Source organism: Aulostomus chinensis, chromosome 22 (assembly GCF_037954235.1).
Source record: "Aulostomus chinensis isolate RoL2024-O1b breed Wild chromosome 22, RoL_Achi_v1.0, whole genome shotgun sequence".
Classification (NCBI taxonomy): domain Eukaryota; kingdom Metazoa; phylum Chordata; class Actinopteri; order Syngnathiformes; family Aulostomidae; genus Aulostomus; species Aulostomus chinensis.
This window is the reverse complement of record NC_141341.1, coordinates 20,552,637-20,573,005: the sequence shown is the minus strand read 5'-3', so window position 1 is coordinate 20,573,005 and position 20,369 is coordinate 20,552,637. Positions and strand designations below refer to the sequence as shown.

Sequence of the window (20,369 nt, the reverse complement as noted above, 5' to 3'; positions counted from 1 at the left end):
AGCTTCATCTCCATCATTACACCATCATGTGACCTTTCAGAGCAACGAAGATGACGACGTTCGTCCTGGTGTTTCTGAGGACACCGGACGGTTGAACTGGACTGGGGCGCAGCTGAAGAACCGTCCTCATGGTTCCACACTCCCTCAGGCTTCGTCCCAACGGAACGTTTCACAGGTGGCATGGAGAACCTCCTCTGCCGCCTCCTGAAATGGTCATGTGACCCCCTGAGAGGGTTCTGACCCCCTAGGTTTTAGAACCAAACCTCCAGCAGCATTAAAACACTGAGTTACAGTGAGTAACACACACACACACACACACACACACACACACACACACACACTCATCTAGGGTTTCATCAACAGAAGCCGGCTTCTCTGGTCTCGAACCACAGCCCCCCCCCCCCCCAACCGGGTCTGGAGCAGCAGCAGCAGCAGCAGCCCCCCCCCCCCCCCCCCCCACCCAAGCACCGTCCGAGGGTGTGGCTTCGTCTCCAGCAGCGGGGCGCGTCACGGCGCGATCTGGTCCTCACGTTCATGTCACGCATGTCCTTACAATGACACAACAGCGCGCGATCAGCTGGTGAGGACCGAGTGACAACCGATCTACTCACGCGCAGAGGGGTCGATCCAAACGAGGTCGTCACGATTCCAGAAGGGACCCTGATGCTCCTGGGATAAGACAGCGCGCGCGCGCGCGCGCGCGTGTGTGTGTGTGTTGGGGCCGGGTGGCGCGCGGTCCTGAGCTACGCCGGACCGACCTCTCGGTGCTGACGGTTCTGGCTGATGATGATGGTGATGATGAAGGTCACCTTTGGAAGGGTTCTGAAGTCTGTCCTGGCCCGGTCCACTCCTCTCTGCCCGCAGCCATCCTTCTGTCGCTGAGCCTCACCGCTGTGGGTCAAGTCAGAAGGGGGGGAATCACTTCCGGTGAAGAACTTCAAAATAAAAACCCTAATCATAAAACTATGGAACCTAAGAGAGCAGATGAGACTTCAGTCAATATTACAAAACATTATCAGAAACTTCCAACTCTATCAGGTGTAATAAATCCACCCTGGTGAGTCGCTGATGTGGGACCAATTCGATCAACGTCACAAAATTTTAAGATCAGTTTAAGTGCTTTTATTTTGAAGTTGCCGTTTCAGTTAGAACCGCATCCTGTACAATTCGAGCTGACTTGACGGTTTATTTGTGTCGCTGCCATTCAGACACCCAAAACACGCACCCAGCCCCAGCCTGGGTGACGTCACGAGCACCCACAACAGGAAGCGGAGCATGTGACGTCACAAACCTCTTTTCTAAATCCCCGAAGATGATTTGATCTATTCAATGAATCTCACGCCGTCATGTCAGGTGTCGCGTCAGGCGTAGCAGCACAGTGGGCGGGGCTCCTTAGGTGCAGGTCTCTGCGGGTCTGACGCTGACCAGGCGGAACTTCACGACTCCCAGGAGTCCGCCGGTCCTCCCACGGGAGAGAGGAGCCTTTGTTCCCCTGCTCCTCATTGGCGTTGGAGTAAAAGTTACAGAGTTTAACCGGGCTGAGAGTCCGGTGAGCGGGGTGAGGTTCCGCCCAGCGGGTCGGAACTTCCGCGGTCCAGCTGGGCTCACGGCCAGACCCCCCCCCCCCCCGAACCTCCAGCACCAGAGGAGGTGCTGCTTCCTGTGGGGTTCGAGCATTTGCTGCTTTTTTTTTGTTCTCTTAGGCAAAACGATGACGTCATCAAACAAAACAACCGTAAGATTGGATGATAATTGACCCTCCTAATATCCTGGACTCATTACTCTAAGGATGGTGATGCAAAAAATAAAAAATAAAAACACCGGACTTAAAAGAGATTTAGTCAAAAACGAAGTGACTAAAAGAATTAGGGAAAATCGAGTGTGCGTGTGTGTGTGTGTGTGTGTGTGTGTGTGTGTGAGAGAGAGAGAGAGAGAGAGAGAGAGAGAGAGAGAAATAATATAAGACCCTTAAAATTCGCTGAAATTTGTTTAAGTAAGAGGAAGAAAATTCCTTCAGATTTTGAATTCCAGTCCGTTTCCCGCCGGGATCCCGTGAGGTTGGGAACATTTGGGAATGCTGGACGGTTACGTTTCAAAATTGAGAGGCTCAAAAAGGACTTCAGTGATTTATGTTTAACATCCGTTAGGATCTAAACCTAAAATTAAAGAACCCACTGAGATATTTGAAAGGAACGCAAACGCCACCATAAACACATCGTAAATATGCCATGTCAGCAAATGCTAATTTAAGTCCCTGGACAGGTAGAAAGGTGTAAATACCATAAAAGGACAAAGGAAGACGGCAGTAAAACTACATGAGAAATACTACAGAAACTAAAACTGAGATGAGCGGAGGAAAAACCCAGCCGCGTGAAAACAGGAACAACTTGTTTTTCATCGCTTCAACTAAACGGTTTGTTCCGCGCTGCAGTTCACCGACCAGCCAGCAGGTGGCAGCAGAGCGACAGTGAAGGTGTTTGTTGCGGGTTGAAGCCCGAAAACAAACGATGCGGTGATGAGGTGAAGGATCTTCTTTTACTGTTCCGCTAAGAAAACCAGTCCGTCGGTGCTGTTGGCAGCATGTAGGCCGTCAGCATGCATGTCGCCGTGGCCCTGCCCTCCCCAGCGCCCGCGCCTCCAGCTGCCAGGCACGGACGCGCATCCAGCTGCAGCATCAAAACAACGCTGCAAACATTCGGGTGCGTCGCTTTTAGGGCACTTTTTTTTTCTTTTGCAATTTTTTGTGAGAAACTTAATTCACGCGCAACCCTGCTTCCCGGTTTCCGTGCGCTTATTTGATGCGTTCAGGTTTCCCAGGATGTTGTGAATCCGTCGTGGAGGCATTTATCTTCTTCTCACCCTCTCACGCATCCGAGGACAGCAGTCAGGGGGTCAAGGGGTTCTAACAGCGACTGAGGTGGGTCGGGTCCTGCGGCGGGACTGACCAGGTGCACAGGGACATTGATCCACCTGGTTCGGGACTGTGTATCTGGAGATCACCGCCTCACTTCCTCTGGAAAACGAACCAACCCCCCCCCCCCAAACAAAAATGAATTTCGACCAGATCCTGTCAGCCATCGGGGGGTTCGGCAAGTACCAGAAGATTTTATACATCTGGATTTGTTTGCCTCAGGTCCTCCTCGCCTTCCACATGATGGCGAGCATCTTCACCGGAGCCACGCCGCCGCACCGCTGCCGGGAAGGAGCCGGGAGAGTCGACCTGAACTCCAGCCTGTCTCCGGACTCTCAGTGCTCCTCCGTCCTGCTGCTGGACAACCGCACGGAGCGCCGCGTCCCGTGCGTCCGTGGGTGGGTGTTCAGCCAGGAGACGTTCCAGAGCACCACCGTCACAGAGGTGAAGCAGTTACAGTTCATGGGTCTGGAAGGGTGATGGGATGGAGAGGAAGCCGGGACTCATGAATGCCTCTCCGGGGTTTCTTTGCTGTATTGATAAACGCGCTTTTGTCTCGCTGCAGATGACAAACTCAGAGAAGAACATCGAGCAACAGAACCCTCAGGAAACAAAATGATCAAAGTACACAGAACATCACAAAAACAGTGAGGGAGGGTTTGTAACTCTGTCCCAGCGGAACCTGACCGGTCCGCACAGAGGCCCAGGTTCTTGACCAGGTCTCTGACCTTTGCTGGGTTTCCTGCTTCACCTTTCGTGACAGCACGTCAAAGTGAGAACAGAGCAGGAGATCCTAAAAAACAAGGGGCTCAGATTCGTCCTCGAAAAAAAAAGAAACAAATCAAATGCAGCAAGCAGGTCCAGTATCACAAGACCCAAGTTTTCACCAGAGACCTGGACCTGGACCAGTCTCTGAGCTCTGCATTTAATTAAGCCTGGAAAATGTCTGGAAAAGTTGCTTGAACACTGAGGTTTTGGGGGCTTTGAGGACGACTGTTCCTGGAAGCTCAAAGCTAAAACTCACGTCAGCAGCTGGAGGATCAGGGATGTAAAAGTATTCACTCCCCGTCCCCAGGATGACCCGCAGCCCTCAGCAGATCAGTTCCAGAACTGAAAGTTTCACCACACAACCGTAGAACAGAACTCAATGTTCCGTGGTTCTTCTGGATTGATGGTTGAATGATGATTTTGAACGATTTCTTCAGGTAGTTTTCACACCAGCTCCTTTCAGGAATTCCTCCAGGCGTGGTGGGGCGGGGGGGGGGGGGGTGTCATGGAGGAAGCACAGCTGGTTCTTTACCTCACATGTCGTGTTAGCGCGGAAGAACCAAACGCAGGATTGATGAGGGACAGCACCCTGAGGGGACGACCAGGTCCAGATGGCCTGAGCCTGTACCTGACTTTAACATGAGGTGATGGGGCAGTAAAGGCATCGTACCTGGAGCTTTGGCACCTGCAGGGAGGTGTTTGTGGCTGCAGGGATGCAAACACTGAGTTTGTCATGAAACCTCTTTAGTCAGACCCTCAGCACATAACACCCCCACCCCCCCACTCCACAATTTTATTTCCTTGAAGTTGAAATTAACTGTAGTCATTCTGTGTGTGTGTGTGTGTGTGGGGGGGGGGGGGGTGTCACCCTCCACTAACGCCTCTCCTCTACTTCTCTGCTCCAGTGGGACCTGGTATGTGACAAAGCCAGTCTGAACAGTCTGGGTTCCTCCATCTACATGTTTGGCCTGTTGGTGGGAGCCGTGGTGTTTGGAGCCATGGCTGACAGGTAGACATGGCCTCTTCCTTACCGTCGAGGTGTTAACACTCAGATCCTCAGAATCAAAGCCTGGCAGCAGCTTGAACCTCACTGGAGTCCAGCTGGAGTTTAGCTAAAACCTCACTGGAGTCCAGCTAGAGTCTAGCTAAAACCTCACTGGAGTCCAGCTGGAGTCAAGCTAAAACCTCACTGGAGTCCAGCTGGAGTCTAGCTAAAACCTCACTGGAGTCCAGCTGGAGTCAAGCTAAAACCTCACTGGAGTCCAGCTGGAGTCGAGATAAAGACTAGCTGGAGTCCAGCTGGAGTCTACCTAAAGACTAGCTGGAGTCCAGCTGGAGTCAAGCTAAAACCAAGCTGGAGTCCAGCTGGAGTCAAGCTTAAAACCGAGGTGGAGTCCAGCTGGAGTCAAGCTAAAACCTAGCTGGAGTCCAGCTGGAGTCTAGCTAAAGACTAGCTGGAGTCCAGCTGGAGTCTAGCTAAAGACTAGCTGAAACCTAGCTTGAGCCTAGCTGGAGACTGGTTGGATCCTAGCGGGAGCCTTACTGGAGTCCAGCTGGAGTCTACCTGGAGTAGAACAATAGCCTAGCTAGAACCTAGCGGGAGTCTACCTAGAGCCTACCTAGAGTCCAGTTGGAACCGAGCTGGAGCCTAGCTAGAGCTTAGCTGGAGCCTAGCTGGAGTCTAGTTGGAACCTAGCTAGAACTTAACTAGAGCCTAGCTGGAGGCTAGCTGGAGTGTGAATGTGGGGCACAAGCTGCTGTAGCTGAAGTGCTGAAGTTAAACTCCAGGACTAAAAGTGGACACAACGGTGGTTCAATAATAATTCTTTTAAAGCCTTCAAATTCTGAGATGTGTTGTGCTGCGTGTTGATGAGACTGAAAGTGAATCCAGGGTGGCCCAGGATGTCAACCTGTCACAGTCATGGTTCATGCTCTCAGCACACGCCTGTCCACCCGTGACCTTTCCAACGTGCCCTGTGAATCTCTGTGCCAGGTACGGCCGGCGTTTCGTGCTGCTGCTGTCCATCGCTCTTCAGACTGTGTTCGGCGTCGCTGTGGCCTTCGCACCCAACTTCCCCATCTATGTGATTCTTCGCTTCATCGTTGGCGCCACAATATCTGGAGTCATAATCAACGCCTTTGTACTGGGTATTAACAACCAAGACATACTCACATTAAGTCTAAGATTGTACTACTACTACTACAACTACTACTACTGCCACAACTTAAGTAGTAGCAGCAAGTCATACAACCACAAAGCTCATAGTTGGTTTGAGTGAAATGTCTTCAATCAACTTTTGAAGTATTTCTCAGTAGAAAAGTGTATTTTTCCCTTCAAGTTCTTACGCTAGTTGAGCTGAGCTCACTAAACCTTTTGTCACTCCTGCATCACTTCTTCGTGAATCCAGAATGCAGAAAGAGCCAGTCACGTATACATATTTAGCATGAAGCTAAAGGAGACTGATACTTCCAGTTTGACACTAACATGAACCAGTGCCACTGGAAGTGTTGGAGTTTGATTTAAGCTCAAATGTACACGATGTTCATGAAAGTTAGTAAACAGACATTTTTTGGACAGTTTTGCTGTTGCTAGCTGCCAGCGGCTTCAAGCTAAATGTGTGTGGCTGGATCTGCCTGCATTCTGGAGTCAAAGCTGTGCTGTAGGAGGGGAAAACATTTTGTGAGCCCAATTCATGAGTACTTGGAAGGCCAAATACACTTTTTGAGTGAAAAATGACCTGTTAGCTTCTAGTGGACTGAGCAGATGTGCTGGTATTGATGACAAAGAACCATTAGAGCCCATAATGTGGAAAATGTTGGGAACCAGCTGGTAGAACGTAACAGTGAATGCGAGTGCTGGTCATTTGTCAGATACGGTCTCTCATGGTGATTTGTGCTGTGTCCCCGATCCCAGAACGCAGTCCCTGCCAGTCTTTCCTCTACCCTACAGCTGCAGCCCTCCACCCAATTCAACCCTCTCCCTGCGCTGCCCCACCCCCCTCCCTGTACTGTCTCCTCAGGTACTGAGTGGACATGCACCAAGCGGCGCATGCTAGCCGGGATCATCACCGACTACGCCTTTGGTCTGGGGTACATGTTGCTGGCGGGCATAGCGTATCTCATACGTGACTGGAGGAGGCTGCAGCTGGCTATATCAGCCCCCGGCCTCCTGCTCATCTTCTATATATGGTGGGAGACTCGGCAGATCCACAGCCAGTCTGGGTTCAGACCGCGAGTGCATGAATGACCCCGTGTTCCTCTCTTTCTCACTCCTGTCAGGGTGCTGCCTCACTCTGCCAGGTGGTTGCTGGCCAACGACAGGAGGGAAGAAGCCATCGCACTCCTCCGCAAGGCAGCACTGGTTAACGGCCGGGTCCTACCCCTTGCCGTACAGGTGTGTCTCTGCTCTACGGCCCGGAGGATTGTTCTTTGGGAGTTCTTGACAATAAGGAAAAGACCCTTCAAGGTTTTGCTGTGTGTGTGTGTGTGTGTGTGTGTGTGTAAATGCACGTCAGGTTGAGAAGTGCGGGGTCTCTGCCAGAGGGAAGCGAAGCCACTCGGCAGTGGATCTTATACGAACTCCTCAGATGAGGAAGCGAGCCCTCATCATGTTCTACCTCTGGTAAATTCTGTGTCTTGACGTGTGCACGAACATCACACTCACATATCTGGTCTTTAGTCTCATCACTGGTTTTCTGTCTCTCCCCCGATCCACTCCTCCCTCTTGGCGTTGTAGGTTTGTGAACGTGCTGGTGTATTATGGGCTCTCTCTGGGTGTGTCCAGGTTGGGCACAGACCTTTACCTGACCCAGTTTGTGTTCGGGCTGGTTGAGATCCCGGCTCGTTCTCTGGTGCTGCTCGTCCTGCCTTGCAGTCGACGGTTTTCTCAAAGCGGCTTTCTGGCCTTAGGAGGATTCGCCTGTTTGCTAATGGTGGCCGTGCCTGCAGGTGGGCTGGGGCGTTGGCTCATAGGCCCTCTACACCTGCCCTGATAACTTAACCATGTTCCGCTCAGATCGTAGTGTAAAACTCTACGTTTGTACGTGTCGGGCTGTCAAAAAAGACTAAAACAGGAAGCAAAAGGAGCGAGCAGGTAGTACATTTGGGTAAAACAAACATTATAATCAGTTTGAATTCCAGTCAGGCACAAACTACCGAGGCACTCATTTGTGATGTGGCATTTGTAGCTGCAGTGTTGTGAAAGTGGTGTTGATGCGCTTGTCTTTCTTGTCTTCATCCTCACAGATCATCCCAGTCTAACCGGTCTCGCCATGGTTGGGAAGTTTGGTATAACAGCCTCCTTTGCCATCATCTACGTGTACACGGCTGAGATATTTCCCACCGTGCTACGGTGAGGCGCGTGGCGCGCGGCGCTACATTTACTCTCCCTAAACAAACGTGTTGACGACGCATGTTTCTAAAAGAGTCAATTACAACATCCTTTTGTTTGCGTTCAGGCAAACAGGAATCGGAGTGTCTAGCATGTTTGCAAGGATGGGGGGCGTGTTAGCTCCCATCATCAACATGCTTCATAACCACAGTCCCACGATACCCCTGGTTATCTTTGGGGTCTCCCCGCTGCTTGGGGCCATCCTGGCTCTGGCCCTGCCCGAAACTGCAGACAGACCCCTTCCTGACACGGTGGAGGACGCAGAGAACTGGGACGCGAGGTAGTAACTGCTAATTTTATTTGCTTTTTACGTGTTCTTTGTGTTTGGATTAGAGACAGAACAACCGATTGTGGTGAGTTCTTTGACTTAACACCACCTGATCCGGTGTTATCACAGTTTCTGCACATTCTGTCTGCTCATGACCCAAATATAATCTCACTGTTCTCACGTGCAGCCTGCCCTCTGGCACAATGAGTGCTTAATATTTTGTCTTCTGCAGGTCTCTTTCAGACAAAAGGAACCCTGAGCTGTGTGAGGATGTCCTCCAATCAGCCGGCGGCACAGACGAGCAAGAGTTACGGCGTCTAGCAGCTCCAACCTAAACCCTCGTTTACATGGACCCACACATCCCATTATTCACGTCCCAGTACTGAACGTGTCCTCCTCTGAAGGACACGTCCAAGATCTCATGACTTCTATGCGAAAAGCCCAAAACATCACATATCACTGACCGCACACCAAGCAGACACTCGTGTAGAACCTCTAGGTTCTACGTTCTGTGGGGGGTGACTAGCCCCCCTTGACCAACTAACACGTGTTACCATAAAACCAGATGCATCAACACTGTTCATGTTTACAAATCCGTGCTGATCCGAAGACTCCGATTTTATTTACCTGATGACGCACCAGCAGAACCTCCAGAACTTCCACCTCCTCCTGTATCAGAACATGTTGCCGTGTTTGGCAGCATGTTTTTTGGACTTCATACTTTTTAGAACTTGAAATGATATTTCACAAAAAAAAAAAAAGAAAAGAAGAAGTATATTTTACCTTTCAAGCATTCAAGAAATGTCTTGAGCTCACAAAGACATTTCTTCCCCCAATGTTTGCCTCACGTCTGTGGGACTCGAGACTGCAGAAGGAGCCAGCCACTCATGTTTAGCCTGAAGCTAACGGTGTTCGACAGCTAACAGCTACTACAACAAAGCCAGAGCTCTTGAGCGCTGAACCGAGGGGTTTTACTTCCTGCGTTGAGCCTGAATCAAAGCCTCTGTGGGTTGCTGAGAACACAGCGGGATAAATTAAATAAACAGACATTAAATAAACAGACATTTGGAGACGCTTTAGCTGTTAGCGGACAGTCTTGGTTGGCTCCCAGATAAATACACGTGGCTGGTGCTGTCTGCATTCTTGAGACAAAATCAGATGTTAGTGAACTTCCAAGAAGTTCAGTTGAAGAATCAATTTAAGGGTTTAAAGCATCTTGTACATTCCCAAGCTCCCATATCTTTGTACAAAGCGCACGGTGGCGGCGGACTGTTCGATTGTGGCATTAGCGTGTCCTCATTCTGTAGTGACCAACCTCTTATTCTCTCATTAGTAAGCAAATCTAGATGAGAGCCTGCATGCTGCTGTTGCCTTCATTCAGCCGTTTTGTTAGACTACTGTAGGGAACGTAGGGAAGTGACTGATCAGCATGTGAAGACGTCTGTATTCAGTGCTTTTTTGTAACGGTTTTTCTTGATTGGTTTTGCCACGATGATGTAATATGACTTGCTACTGTATGATTTTATTTCTTCATGTGTTAAAGGGCTGTTGATGTATATTGGAATTCTAACTACATCAAATAATGTGTTTGCAAGGGCAGGTGATGTAACCTGCCATCACTCGTGCAAGAGGAAGGCAGAAGCTTTGAAAGCATGCAAAGGAGAAGTTCCTACGGCACAGGGGGAAGCATGTCTCACTGCTGCCTCCAGATGTGGATGAGTTAGCGTAGCCAGAGGTGACACTGAAACCAGCAAGCTTACAGCTCGACCTTTTATTACACCGATTCAGCCTAGTACATCAGAGCGCACTGGTAAAACTTAAAAGTACAGGAAAGAGTGAAATGTGTCAACAAGTGTACTTGGTACTGTGTCTTTGTGCCAGCAGCAATAAACATGTCAAACCGGGTTTGGAAAAATGTTCTGTGTGCAGCATCTTAATTCTGGCAGACGACCTTCTACAGCGTTAAGCAGCGGTAACAACAATGACATCACATCCAGCATGATTGTTCATCACCAGGCACTCCAATCGTGGCGTTAAAACCACATCGCCACATCACAATGACAAGACACTTGTTTAGTTGTGGGTCTACGACATCCCCAACGTGGGAGCCCCCGTCCTCAGGGGCTGAATGGAATATCCAACGTCAAGTTCGTTGTTAGAACTAGCAGGATTGGATATGGCCAAGTAACTTTTGCTACATTAGCTGTGTGGCTAGTTGAAGCCTCGTACAGGAACAACTGGTCTAAGCCCCGCCCTTTTCTTTATCTACAAATTACAACTATTGCCAGCCCCGGACAAAGATGTAACCCAATCAGGCAGCAGTTTAGGTTCTTGGCTTAAGAAAAGAAGAAATGTCAATTTAGCATTGTTAGGTAGCATAACTTGAGACAGTCATCAGAATGAAACAATATCAGGGGAGAAAAGAGTACCTCTGTGAGCGTGATTTCTTCTGGTGTCACTCCAAACTTATCTTCTCATGGTAAATCATTAATTGTTCCATCAATTAACGACCCCACAGGCAGAGAGCTCAGCTTAGCGCGGCCAAATGAACAGTGATTACCACGTCTGGGCAATCATTTTGTGGCGTTTGGTATTGGAAGTTGAAATTCGCCTCGACCTTCTCGTTTCATGTCCTGATGCGATCAGGAAAGAGCGAACATGGTTCCCACCTTGGTTTAAGCAGCACTCACGTCCTTCCAGTACATCAAGTTTGCTGTCAGAACGTCTCATTAAATACGCATTTCTCTCTGCACGTGTACAACATTTACTTTGTGTGATCATTCATGATGTCACCAGACTACTGGGCAGCCCTGAATACCAGTTTTTGGGGTTTTGAAGTTGAGGTGTCCTGCCAATAATCGAGGCGTCATCCAAATCCATGTTTACTAGAACACCGGCCGCACTAATCAACAACTATCAGCCGCAGAAACTTCTAGTGATGTCACGGCTCAGCAGCGACTCACAGCTTCGTTCATCTCTGTAACTTTGGAAGTTCTTCCGGATGTCCGACATCCGGCCTGAGCCGTGTTCTTAAAGCGAGTTGACGGACGGTTCCGCTTGTTTCTGGTGACACCAGAGGAGACCTGAGACCCAGGAGACGATGAAGTTGAAGCTCTAAGAGTCAGTGATGATTCATGCTTTGCATCATGAAGAATATGCTGCTGCACTACAGCTGCCTGAGTCACGACGATGGACGAAGCCTCATGAGAAAAAAGGTTTAATGACAAGATCTTTGTTGCTGAGTGAGAGACCCCTAGTGGCAGAAATCACACGTTGCGCATTTAAAGAGAACTGAACAATATCAACATCCATGTGACTGGTGAACATCTACGCCAGCGTAACATACGTAGCATCGGTGGCGACGCCACAGTTGTTATCCTTCATAGACATGAGGATGTAGCCGTCGTTGCCCCAGTAAGTGGACCACGAGTTCTTAATCAACCAGTACGGCTCCCCATTCAGGGTTCCGTATCCCACTGCCAGAACAGCGTGGTCCAGGGTATCGGTGGTGTTCCCTGGAAGACAAGCTACTGTTAGAGGGGGGCCCAGGGAGAGAGAACCAAGCGTGTGTGTGTGAGAGAGAGAGACCCACCACAAGCAGGTTCATAGTAGACGCCATGGCTGTAGAAGACAAAGGATCGGTGCGAGGCGTCAATGCTGACGGCCACAGGCCCGTTCTTATACAACGCCAGCTTCAGGGCCTCTGCGTCGCCGGACGTGACGTTGGTGTAGCTCTGGATGCGAGCGGTGAGCTGGGAGGAGTTCACGTGGCAGAATCCATTCTGTTCAGAGGGGGACAAGGTTCACGTCAGGTGACGTGGCCTTGAGCTCTGGCCAACAAAATCTTCTCAGTCAAAAAAATACAGACGGACGGAAGGACGGACGACCCAAACACCTCACGTCCTCGATGGCGGGGAAGCCCACCAAGCTCCTTACCTTAGTTTAAGGTAAATAAAGTAACGTGTGTGGACTTCAACCTGCAGACGCACAACATCTCACCATTCCCTGATAAGCTCCATAAGTTTCTGTCGTGGCGATGCCTCCGTGTTTCATGATCCACTCATAGGCTCGCCACTCCTCCCCGCCGTCGCAGCCATTGTTGCCAAAACCCCAGGAACAATCCACCAACACCTGCTGGGACAGAACCTGCAGGGAGCCGGTCTGGAAGAGAGCAGGAGCAACATGACCACACTTTACACACATCAGCTGACTCCCCTGCTCTGTGTGAGTCACCGGCGTTGGGACCTCACAGCCCCCAGCAGGGTTGACGTCTGACAAACTCTGAATACAATCATCGTGGTGAGCTGAGGAGAAATGAAGGCTAATGAGCAGAGCGGGAACATCAGACAAGAGGCCAGCGCAACAGGTTGCTGGGTCGACACGGAAAGAACTGGTCCCTGGGAAGGGGGTCTGACACAGACCCACGTCCCTAAGGTCACTTCCTGCTGCTGAGGCTCAATCCAAACCAAACAGCTGAGCGCTGGCGTTTCACTGCTTTTCTTCACTTTGAGCAAACGAGATGAAGATGTTTTAGCGAGTCGTCTTTGGAAATCGTCACAGTTTGTGACACTCACAGATGAGAGGAGGAGCTCAAGACACGATCAGCTGAAAATAATTAGAATCCTTTCAGCCTTCAGACCAGGATCCTGATCAAAGTCTGGAAGAGATCTGGCCCAGCGGAGGCCGGCTACAAAAACTTTCAGGCTCCTTGACGACATTTAAAAAATAGGCCAAGTCACCACAGTAACCCAACGACAACATCAAGGTCTGAAGGGGTTTCTGACCCAATTAGACACAGATCTTACACTGCTAGGAGAACATAAAAGTCTAATTTACCGTTGCCACCAGGGGGCGCTCTACCTCATCTGCACCCAAATAGTTTAATGGTAATCCTGCTGACAGACAAACAGCAAAACAACCTCCTAGTCTGAGATAAATAACAAACAGGGAAAGAGAAAAGTGTGTGTGTGTGAGGGTCTAAAAACTTCAACGGGGCGCCATCACATCCTATGATGTTTGGATCAGTTGCTGGGCAACAGGAGCAGAGGAATGCCTTTGATCCTTTGCTCCCTTTGGAGAGGTGGCTCGGCGCTGACACTCACTCACTATTATTTATTCGCTCAACCATCTGTCTGTCAAACGTGAGTCAAAGTTGCACAATGAGCGGTCTTGTGGACCCGCCCCCTACTGACTGAGCACAGACCCGGGCCTCATTTACGCCGCTGACCCCGGGGGTTCTCAACCTTTTCTCCGACAGGACCCACCTATTCAAACTTGGCCAGTCGATAAATAAAATCAACTCTTGAATAAAACAAATAGAATGAAATGAGGTCATCAGGTTCCGAGAGCGCCGCACCACAGCCTGGCGTTGGCATTCGCTCGCCAAATTGAGCATCTCAAATTGACGTTGCTAGAGGCAGGATTTTAACAAGTGATTCCACCACTGTTATGGAATGTTCAGTTTGAGCCCATCATGCTTTAGATCATCATTCTACTTCAGCAAAGCGAGAAAACTGCAAAAAGTGAGCTTCAACTTGAAAGCATTCAAGAGAGTTCACGCCCACCCAGGGGCCCCGGCCCACTGATTGAGAAACACTGGCCGATTCTGCCACACCGTTCTGCGTGTAACCTAGAAAGAGGGACTGAAACGGCGGACGAGCTGCTGCTCCGCCAGCAGCGGAGGCTGCAACGGGGCGCCCGGCGGCGTCACGCCGTTGTGTTACATGTCACACTTCTGATTCTGGAAGTGAATATTTGGAAAAAGTATGAATGACAACCAGGTGCAACAAGGCACTGGGCCAGCTTGGTTCTGTGCAAACAAGCAGAGCAGCATCACAGGAGGCTCTCAGGGTAAAACTGCCTTCAGACTCAGAATCACGAGTAGCTCCTCCTCCTTGAGAGCAACTCAGCGAAGCTGCAACTCTGGGATGAACACCAGGAACTCCCCGCAAGAGCGACGCAACAGAACCCTGCGCCAAGCAGCAGACTTCTCTCAGCTCAACCAAACGCTCCCGCCTCCCTGCGGACGCTAAACTGTCCATCTCCCGCTCCACGCCACCCTCACGTCGAGATCTTCCTGCTTCACTTCCATGAAATATTTGACCAGTTTTTCCTCTTAGCTGCATCTCATTTTCTTCACGCTGAATATTTCAACCTTAAAGCTTCTGCAAGTCAAACCTAGTCACCGATTAAATTCTGTGTAAGATGTCTACAAACAGATGAACCCCAGGCCCCACAGACAGAGCCGCCGGTCTGACTCCTACAGGCGGAGACCTGCCAGCTCCTCAGCTGCCTGTTCCTCTCCTCACCTTTAGGAAGAGAGCGCCCTCTACTGCTCCAGTGGTGGCAAAGCTCCAGCAGGAGCCACAGATGGCTTGGTCCTTCACCGGGGTCACGGCGCCTGAGGAGTCGAGCTGAACATCAGATCACCAGCTGCAAACCAGGGCCCGACCCACACGGGCCTTTGGGCCCGGTATCGATTTTATAGCAGGAAAAAAATAAATAAAATCACAGATTTATTTAACCGATGGTGAATTTTTGTGCTGAACTGATAAAAAGACCTTTCTACATTTATTGTGCGCTCAGTTTGTACCGATACCACTACGTGAAGGTATGTAAATAAATAACTTGCTTTATCAGGAAATATTTAAGATTGTCATGTGACCATTACAATAACGACCAGAATAAAATAGTAAATATCAGCGCGTATGAGAAAGCATACACCCGTGACAGGCTGATGTACTTCTACTACACTACGGTGCCTATACGAACCGTAAAGCCTCCAGTCCAGTGACTCTGGTACTTCCACTCCTTGGTAAATGCTAGACGGGAAGGCGAGCCCTCTGTTGGGCGTCTTCCCTCGTCGGCTTCCCCTCATGGTGATCAGCTCCGCCGGGGTGCGATCTGACAGCGAGTTCAGAGCCAGAGAGAACGGAAGCCCCGCTCGGTTCTTGGAGTGGACATACCTGTCAGTCAGACCAGGACAGCAGCCAGTTAGCACTGACCAAGAGCTCGCCGTCTAAGGCGCTTCAATCAAATGTCGCTAACGAGGAGCTTAACCAGACGGCAACCATCACCCGGAGACCACAGTTCAGGTGAGCTTGTAGTTGCGTGTGCCGTTGTTCCAACATAGCCAATATTAGCTTTGTACTTCTACCAATCCCTCTTCAAAGTACTGTGTCAACAAGTATGAACGTGCAGATTCTCACGCCGAACAAACTTCTGTTGGTCAGAGATTATTTCTGCAAGGTTGGATCTGATGGAGCCTGAACGCCACACTGGACTCCCCGCCTCTCAGCAAACAGGCAGGATGTGACGACAGTGTTTGTCCCGCCCTTCCCTCCACTGGTCGCCAGCGCAGTGTTTTAGCAAGCGGGACATGTGTCAAGTCTTGGCGACCACAACAGCAGAAGCGTCGGTGCAGCATCTACGCCGGGCTCCGGGCCGCCGCTGGCTTGATCGCCCAACGGTGACACAGAAACTGGCACCAGGAAACGACCAGCCACATCTCACCTGAGATTATGAACGAATGCGTGCTCTCTCTCCTCCTGCTCCCTGGCGTCCCTGTACCGACGCTGAAACTTCTCCTTGAAATGGTTGAACATGCACTGCGAGTGACCGGAGGAGGACGTATGGATCAGATCCTTCATCGGGTTGGCCAGCATGTGGTGCTCCAGTCCTGGACCTGGAAAAGCTCCACAGCTCACCCCTGCGGAAACACATTCCTGCTATTTTATCTCCTTTTCAAGACCATCAGGACACGAGGAGCTGCAAGCGGTACAAACCCTCGGGGAGTGAGAACACGCTGGGGTCCACCGACGCGCTGAACTCCTTGTAGTCCACCAAGTATTTATCATAGTGGGACCCCAGCAGCGTGTTGTACCCCATCATTTCATAGTGAAGCGGCGTGGCTGGGTCCTTGCCATCAGCACCCTTCTCTGAACGGGTGACCCACAGGGTGTACGTGTTCTTCTTGTAGCCCACCACGGTCACATTCTGCCAGACCTCACACAGGGAGCCGCCGTAGTCCTCCATTCTCAGGAACTACAGAAGGAAGTCAGTGGTGTGTGTTGATCGTGGTAAGCAAGGATGCTAGCTGAGAGCTAGCATGCCCCCGTACTGACCTGGAAGCCCTGAACATCCGGCAGAGACGCCTGCGGAGCAACGGCTTCATCCTTTGTCCCGTTGACCTGGAAGCACTTCATCACGTTCAGCTCTTCTTCTGTGGTCTCGGGGGTGATTTTATAAGCAACGCCCCACTGTAGCGCCGCCCCCAGCTGGTACGTCGACACTTGGCCTGTTGATGGTCAGATGATGCAGTTATTCCAACCTCACGGCATCAATACAGGTCACCAGTAAGGTGGAGACATGAGAGGTTGTGGTACGCACCATTGCTCTCTGGGAGCTGCTTTTATGGTTGGACGAGTTCTTTCAGCACAGGATTTCAGTTTTGGGTTATGGAATATTGGTTTTAATATTTTCACTGGTGAGTTTTGCCGTGATGTGCAGCCACTTGTGATAAAAATCACAGGAAGTAATATTTTAGTGTGAAACGTCTGCCTGATAATAAGTGGGTTCCTTTTTCAATGTACCCTATTTAGTGTCTGCAGCGTCTCCTGTATGATGGAGTTTGTTGGGGACGTTTGTGTCAATGAATCCATGCCACAGCTGCACAAACGGCCTTCCCAGAGGCTGAAAACCAAATTTTTAGGAGCCCAAACAAAAAGTGGAGGCAAAAATTCTAAATGCTAATTAAGATTTATGTTAATTTCCAAATTCAGATGTCCTTCAAGCTTTTACATATTTTCTTTGATACACTGGAGGCTCCAGACTAACTTAGCAACAGCACTGTGGCCCCTAATTGAGAATTTTTAGGAGGGTAGAACCTTGATTCAAGCTGCAAAGTAGATGAGATTCACAGTGTTTGAGTCTCATCTGCTGGCTAAAAAGGAATTTTCCCGTGAAATGCAACTGAAGGCGGTGAGGCAGCTTCACCAGCCGTGAAGTAGCACAACATTTCTAGGACTCACAACTGACAGAGCAGAAATCACCAACATACACGTGGATAGTGACAGAAAAAGGCAACCTCCCCCGGCGCTAACGATACTAGCTAATGCTAACGTTAAAAATGTAAGCGTGTCACTTAACAGGCCAGCAGATGTTGATTATTATTATTACTACAGAACCTGAACCCAACACGTGAAGTTCTCCAGCCTGTCAAGGAGCTCCACAACCAATGTCCTGCAGCAAAATGTTTGATTTTAGTTAAAGACAGAAAATGCAGAGTCATCCTCCCCTGAGCAAGCTAACGCTACGTTAGCATAACAGACACAACTGAGACTCGTCCATGATAGTTTCATTTAGTCTTTCTGGTCTATGCTGTGCAGTGGAGGGAGGAAAGCTCCATGTTCACTGTGTTTAGCTTAGCAAGTGTATTTATGGAGGCGTGGAGATTACTGACATGACCCTATAGTCACTTGCTCCTATGTCAGCCCCTGGCCACGCCCCTGGTCGCCTAATGAGCACGTCATGCACTCGCAAGTGGTTTTGTCGTCTCAAAATGTGGTCGCGGTCTGGTGCCCTGACATTGCAAACATCTACTTCAGTTACATTTCAGGTCAATTATTCAGAGATTTACAGGCAGAGGATTCTGTGACGGATGACGGCAGATGCTCTGCAATTGTTATCGTTGTCTCTTACATGTGGAGGACCACACTGAACCAGTATCTGGCCCCGATCTGGGCAGCTCTGGTCTGCCTGGCGTTGTGGAGTATTTCCCCTGGGGGGAACACTCAAACACTTTAACAGGTGATTCCACTGATTAACACACCTTCAGCCACAGTGGAGTGTTAATCAGTGGAATCACCTGTTTAAGTGTTTGGCTGGAAGGACAACCTGCACACACACCCTGGCACATGGTTCCCTGCCCCTGCTCTAGAGTAAATGTGGGGTGAATCAACAAGGAGGAACAGAGAAATAGGGCCTCTTCTGTCAGGCACCGCGGACACAAGAACCACTCAGTGTCCAAAGTCACATGATTGTGTAACGCGAGTCATGTGAGGTTCCGTTCCACTCAGCTCTTTTCGGGTGAAACATCAGGTTTTCAGTTTCACATCCAGCCAGGCAGGAGACACTCAGCCAGCCTTGCGGGGTCAAGAGGCGCCTCACCATTGTAGTAGTCTATCCGACTGGACTTGGCCTGCAGGTCCAACCAGGCCTCAAACGGCTCCGTAATCTCAGCGTAGGGCAGCGAAATCACACCTGCAATCACCAGGTATTAAGATGTAAAGCTCTCAGGAAAAGAAAAAAAAAACAAACTTAAAAATGTCTTCATCCTGTTATCAACTCACCTTTGACATGGTAGGTCTGTCCAAAATCTGGAGGTGTGGGGACGGCTTTTCCCTCCGAGTCTGAAAATCAAACAAACTTGTGTAACTGAGCTTATCTGCTTAGGACAAACAGTGAGACAGGAATAAATAATCAGGTTTATCCTGCAGGAGCGCACAGATGTAGCCAGGTGCCAGAGAGACCAACTGGTCCTTCCTTGTTTGAAGGAACAAAAGCTCTTGAAAGTGCCATTAACTTCAGATCAGCCAAATAAGAAGGTTAACAGGGGAGTTGAAAGCTCCCCAGTTCTCTCCGTGGCCTTCAGGGAGGGACAATCTGCAGGGGCAATAGAGCAGGATTGATGTCCTCTGGTGGGCCCATGGAGGGTCGGAAGGTACATTACATACACGCCGAATTGAAGAGTGGACTCTGTTCCTATCAGCTCTCTAGTTCGCATTTTAAGATTTGACTTCTTCTTGACAACAGGAATTCAACTTTGAATTAGCAGGTATCCGGATGGAGTTCGGCGCGCTGCTGGACACGCTAGCACACGTCAGCAGGTGTGATGGAGGAGCAGACGAAATCTCCTTAAATATGAAGAACAGCGTCGCTGCTGCAGTCAGGCTGAGGCCACTTAGGACTGAAAACCACAGCCGCACAACAACAGGAACTCCGGGAACATCTGGCACGGACCACTACACGTTAGCTGCTCTCGTAACGCCAAGCTAGCGGTGCGCCTGTGGTGATAGGAGTCCCTTACCGATGCCTGTCCACAAAAGAACGGCAGCAACGTACCAGGACCACAGCATTCTGTCTGCTGTCGCTGCTCAATTAATAAAAACTCATGTCTGCGCTCCCACATAAACACGCAGCGCCACACATGTGACACCCCTCCTCCAATCACAGACGCCAGCGCGGACATCCTCCAATCAGGCAGGGGGGGGGGGGGGCTCAGTGGCACTGGTATCATGTGATCTGGGTCATATGACCTCACAACAGCTGGGCTGCGTCCGAATTGCCAAGTACCAACCTACGTCCTCCAGCTACGACCTACCGCTACCTCCTACTCCTACAACCACGTCACGGATTCGTTCCTTCCGAGGTGATAGTTGACGGTTTGATGGGTTGAGAGGAAGAAAACGCTGGCACTGATGACCGAGTGAATCCAGGCCACACCAACACCTTGGTTTTGTCACGACATGACACGACACGAAACGACAGACTTTTTCTGACAGCTTTTTTAAACTTTTACCTCCATTTGAACCCAAATACGTACAGCTCGTGCCCTGATGTTTAAAAGCTTTCAGTACCTCGTGACTTCAGTTTGATGACGGCGTGAACCTGTGAGGAAGTCTTGACGAGAGGCAGGAGCCACGCCCACGACGTCCTGGTGTTGGGTTTTCATGGAAATCAACAACAGCAGGAAGACTCAATACTTTTGAGAGCATTTAGGACACCTTGACATCTGGGGGGGCAGCAGGGCCAGTTGAACATTGAAATTGGACCCCCCCTGTGGCCCCCCCACTTGGAATTAAAAAATTATACAATAATGGATGATGTGTCAGTGATGCACGTCAATGAGCGATGATTTTAGATCGAATGTGGCCCTTCAGCAAAGCCCTTGGCCCCACACTGGCCCCCTCAGTGACGCGGGTCCAGAACTGCTACTGCTGGACATCCTTCCTCGTCTCCTCCTCCTCCTCTCC

General features: G+C 50.1%; 2 protein-coding genes across 4 annotated transcripts; one reads left to right on the top strand and one right to left on the bottom strand.

Moving 5' to 3' along the window:
* Positions 1–2,488: 2,488 nt before the first annotated feature.
* LOC147241118 (solute carrier family 22 member 13) lies at positions 2,489–10,246 on the top strand. Of its 2 annotated transcripts, none has more exons than XM_086194262.1 (10): positions 2,489–3,355; positions 4,585–4,688; positions 5,673–5,827; positions 6,700–6,868; positions 6,959–7,073; positions 7,195–7,301; positions 7,416–7,627; positions 7,925–8,030; positions 8,137–8,349; positions 8,570–10,246. In XM_086194262.1, the coding sequence occupies exons 1-10, from the start codon at positions 3,050–3,052 to the stop codon at positions 8,670–8,672; spliced, it is 1,590 nt and encodes a 529-aa protein (XP_086050388.1). In that variant the 5' UTR covers positions 2,489–3,049; the 3' UTR covers positions 8,673–10,246. The 2 variants fall into 2 exon arrangements, with proteins under 2 accessions (XP_086050388.1, XP_086050389.1); XM_086194263.1 differs by having other exon boundaries at positions 3,238–4,116.
* A 561-nt stretch (positions 10,247–10,807) lies between these two features.
* On the bottom strand, positions 10,808–19,557 carry LOC147241117 (digestive cysteine proteinase 1). 2 transcript variants are annotated; one of them, XM_086194261.1, is made up of 11 exons: positions 19,424–19,557; positions 18,687–18,746; positions 18,505–18,597; positions 16,461–16,633; positions 16,122–16,380; positions 15,850–16,045; positions 15,109–15,302; positions 14,646–14,737; positions 12,337–12,498; positions 11,930–12,119; positions 10,808–11,852 (listed from the first exon to the last, which is right to left on the bottom strand). In XM_086194261.1, the coding sequence occupies exons 1-11, from the start codon at positions 19,470–19,472 to the stop codon at positions 11,665–11,667; spliced, it is 1,656 nt and encodes a 551-aa protein (XP_086050387.1). In that variant the 5' UTR covers positions 19,473–19,557; the 3' UTR covers positions 10,808–11,664. The 2 variants fall into 2 exon arrangements, with proteins under 2 accessions (XP_086050387.1, XP_086050386.1); XM_086194260.1 differs by having other exon boundaries at positions 19,459–19,544.
* Positions 19,558–20,369: the final 812 nt, after the last annotated feature.

Coding starts and splice junctions, on each gene's coding strand:
- LOC147241118 (XM_086194262.1), top strand. CDS start 3,050: ATGAATTTCGACCAGATCCTGTCAGCCATCGGGGGGTTCGGCAAGTAC. Junction 4,689..5,672: donor TTTGGAGCCATGGCTGACAG/GTAGACATGGCC, acceptor TCTCTGTGCCAG/GTACGGCCGGCGTTTCGTGC. Junction 7,628..7,924: donor AATGGTGGCCGTGCCTGCAG/GTGGGCTGGGGC, acceptor TCATCCTCACAG/ATCATCCCAGTCTAACCGGT.
- LOC147241117 (XM_086194260.1), bottom strand. CDS start 19,525: ATGTGGGAGCGCAGACATGAGTTTTTATTAATTGAGCAGCGACAGCAG. Junction 18,747..19,458: donor GACAGAATGCTGTGGTCCTG/GTACGTTGCTGC, acceptor TTTGATTTTCAG/ACTCGGAGGGAAAAGCCGTC. Junction 15,303..15,849: donor GCATTCGTTCATAATCTCAG/GTGAGATGTGGC, acceptor TCTGACTGACAG/GTATGTCCACTCCAAGAACC.